The sequence below is a fragment of the Nannospalax galili genome, unplaced genomic scaffold (genome assembly GCF_000622305.1).
Source record: "Nannospalax galili isolate Female #2095 unplaced genomic scaffold, S.galili_v1.0 scaffold23796, whole genome shotgun sequence".
NCBI lineage: Eukaryota > Metazoa > Chordata > Mammalia > Rodentia > Spalacidae > Nannospalax > Nannospalax galili.
In genome coordinates, this window is record NW_008336943.1 from 4,305 (window position 1) to 6,876 (window position 2,572).

Consider the following 2,572-nt stretch of genomic DNA (forward strand, 5'->3'; position numbering starts at 1 on the left):
GACCTTGATGAAGGCATACTCAGTTTCTGTATACTGCTGGGCTCAGTAAACATTTGTTTTATTAAAAAAAAACAAAAACAAAAAAAAACAGAAAAAAAAACAGGACTACTGAGAAGATTGAGCTGAATCACTGCTGAGTGCCTGGTTCAAATGATTGATTTCCCATTGCATTGTGACTCCATAAAAAGAAGATACCTATACTCTTGGGGGGTAGGGGTTAGGTGTAGTTAGGCCCGAGGGGGATGCCAGAGACTGCCTTTCAGCACTTCCTGTTGCTCTGCCCATAGTTTAATGCTCCATTTACACTTTCTAGAAAGGGTGAAGACAGTACTCTACCTCTCATCTCTGATATTTAGGTAAGGAGGAATCTAGCAACCCAGAGTGATTTCCACACTTGATGACAGGTGATTTCCTTGTCATAATAACAGGGCAGTTGAGCAAGGTGGAAAAGAAGTCAGTGAGCATTATGGAGTGCTAGACATTTTGGTTTTTTAGCTGGGGAGGTGGGGAGCCTCTACAGAGACTGAATGAACTTAGCAGTACCACCCTTTTCCTTTCCTAGTAGGAAAAGATGGTTTGTTGACTAAATACAGATAGGTAAACCTTTGTGTTAAGTGCAGTTAAAGACGCTACATTATAGATCTGAAACCCTTTGCCTGAAATAATCTACTCTTCTCCAGTTCTCTTACTCAGTTCATGTCCTGTCTACCCCTCCCCCCTCAGCTTTTTCTAACATACAATGATCTGAAACAGAAAAGCAGAGAAAATGTTTTGATGAACCTCCTTGTAGCCATCACACAGCTTCAGTGACTAATGAGTCCTGGCCCAGTCTTCCTTCAACTCTGCCCCATGGTGGTGAATTATTTTGAAGGATTCTTTTTTCTTTTCTGTTGCTTGAGTTTCACCTTGTGTTCTGTAAAATGGAGCCTTTATTTTTGTTGTGCTTTTGTTTTGAGGCATGTGGGAGTGATATTTTTCTAATCTCCGAGAGTATGTAAGGTTTCTGCAGGTGGCAGAGCTTGTAGTCTGCTCATGTGTCAAGTGGAGATCTAAACCAAGCCTCCTAAGGATCAGCGACGTCTGCCTTCCTTGCCTTTGAATCACCTGGGGCGAGTGGCACATGAACGCACATATGAGGAGTGCTGAGGTGATCTGGTTGCAGGTTGCCTCACTAGTGAGGCCCTTCAGCATACAGCATCAGTGCTGCAGTGATGTGGGCAGCAAGCTAGGGGACAGCTCCTGCATGCAACTCTCTCCCTTTAGGGTCTGCAGTAAAGGAACCCTGGGATCCAGACAGGCACTCCCACATCAGGCTTCTTTCCCGCTTTGAAGCTCCATGGATATTCTAGTCAAACTGCATGCAGCCTATGGTGAAACGCTTAAGTACTGCCCGTGGCTTTTTACATTGCTAAATGGGTGGAAGAAAAGCTCCAAGATGACTTCATGACATGGGAAAATTATGTAAATTTCTAATACCAGTTATCTCTAAGGAAAATTTTGTTGGAAGACAGCCACAGTCACTCCAGAATGTACACAGCTCATGTCTGTGGTTGCTTTCTCCACATAAGTAAGCAGCACCCAATACATCCTGTCTGGCCCATCACAGAAGTTGGCTGACCCGTGTCCTAATAAGCTCCTTGGTTGATGAAAGGGAACCCATTCCACTGAATGATTCTAATATTCCTTAAACTTTGTTTTGAAGAGAATGCAATATTCTGAAACCAAAGTTTACTTACTGTTGGAGATAATGTTGAGTTAGAAGGAAATAGGTAGAGAAAGAAATGACTTTGGCTAAGAAGGGTCCTGTCTTGTCCTTTTAAAATAAGTTTTTTATTTTTAAATAAAATTACCTTATTGTAATTAATTCACAAATAAAGAGTCACACAGATGGTTTAAGGAAGCCACTCAAACTTGCCCGGGAACTTTGGGACCATGAGAATGATGCTTAGATTCTTTTCTTTGCCTTTTTTTTTAATTTAAATTTTAATTTTTTTGGTCTCCTTGAGGACAGGGTCTCCCTGTAGCCCCAGCTGGCCTGGAACTCACAGAGATCTGCCTGCCTCTGCCTCCCAGTGTTGGGATTAAAGGTGTGAGCCACCACACCTGGCTATGCTGAGATTTTCTTTTAAGCAGCCATAATAGCCTATAAATAAATAGTCAGGAAAAGTATAGAACGTTTGTGAGATATTTTTACTCAAGCCCTTGAGACCTTCTGCTGTTTAGCTGGCTTACAGAAGCCAGAGTTTTGTAGGATGTCGTGGGGTTATAGGAGGGTTTCATCGGAAAGGACATCTGCATTTTGATTAAAGAAGATAGACAGTACTTGTAGATCCCACTGTTGCTATGTAGACAACACAGCTCCAGGTTGTCCAGTCCTCATCCTCTGTGCCAGTACCTTTTACTTCATGTAATTTTCACAGTAATGCAGTGATCCGTGGTCATCTCCATTTCACAGTGAGAGAACTAAGGCTCAGAACTGAGGTAACTCACCAAGATCCTAAAGCGTGTAACAGACCTTAAAACTCAGATCTGCCTGCCCCACAGCCTGCATGTTTAGCCATTCTACTGTGCT

At 42.5% G+C, this 2,572-nt stretch overlaps 1 protein-coding gene across 1 annotated transcript in view; it reads left to right on the plus strand.

The window, feature by feature from the left end:
* The window catches only part of LOC108490755 (ataxin-7-like), a 5,855-nt gene extending 4,298 nt beyond the window's left edge, over positions 1 to 1,557 (plus strand). The window contains exon 4 of the mRNA XM_029562871.1: positions 1,264 to 1,557. Within this exon, the coding sequence (XP_029418731.1) occupies positions 1,264 to 1,349 (86 nt within the window). The 3' untranslated portion in view covers positions 1,350 to 1,557. The remainder of the gene's footprint in view (positions 1 to 1,263) is intronic.
* Positions 1,558 to 2,572: the final 1,015 nt, after the last annotated feature.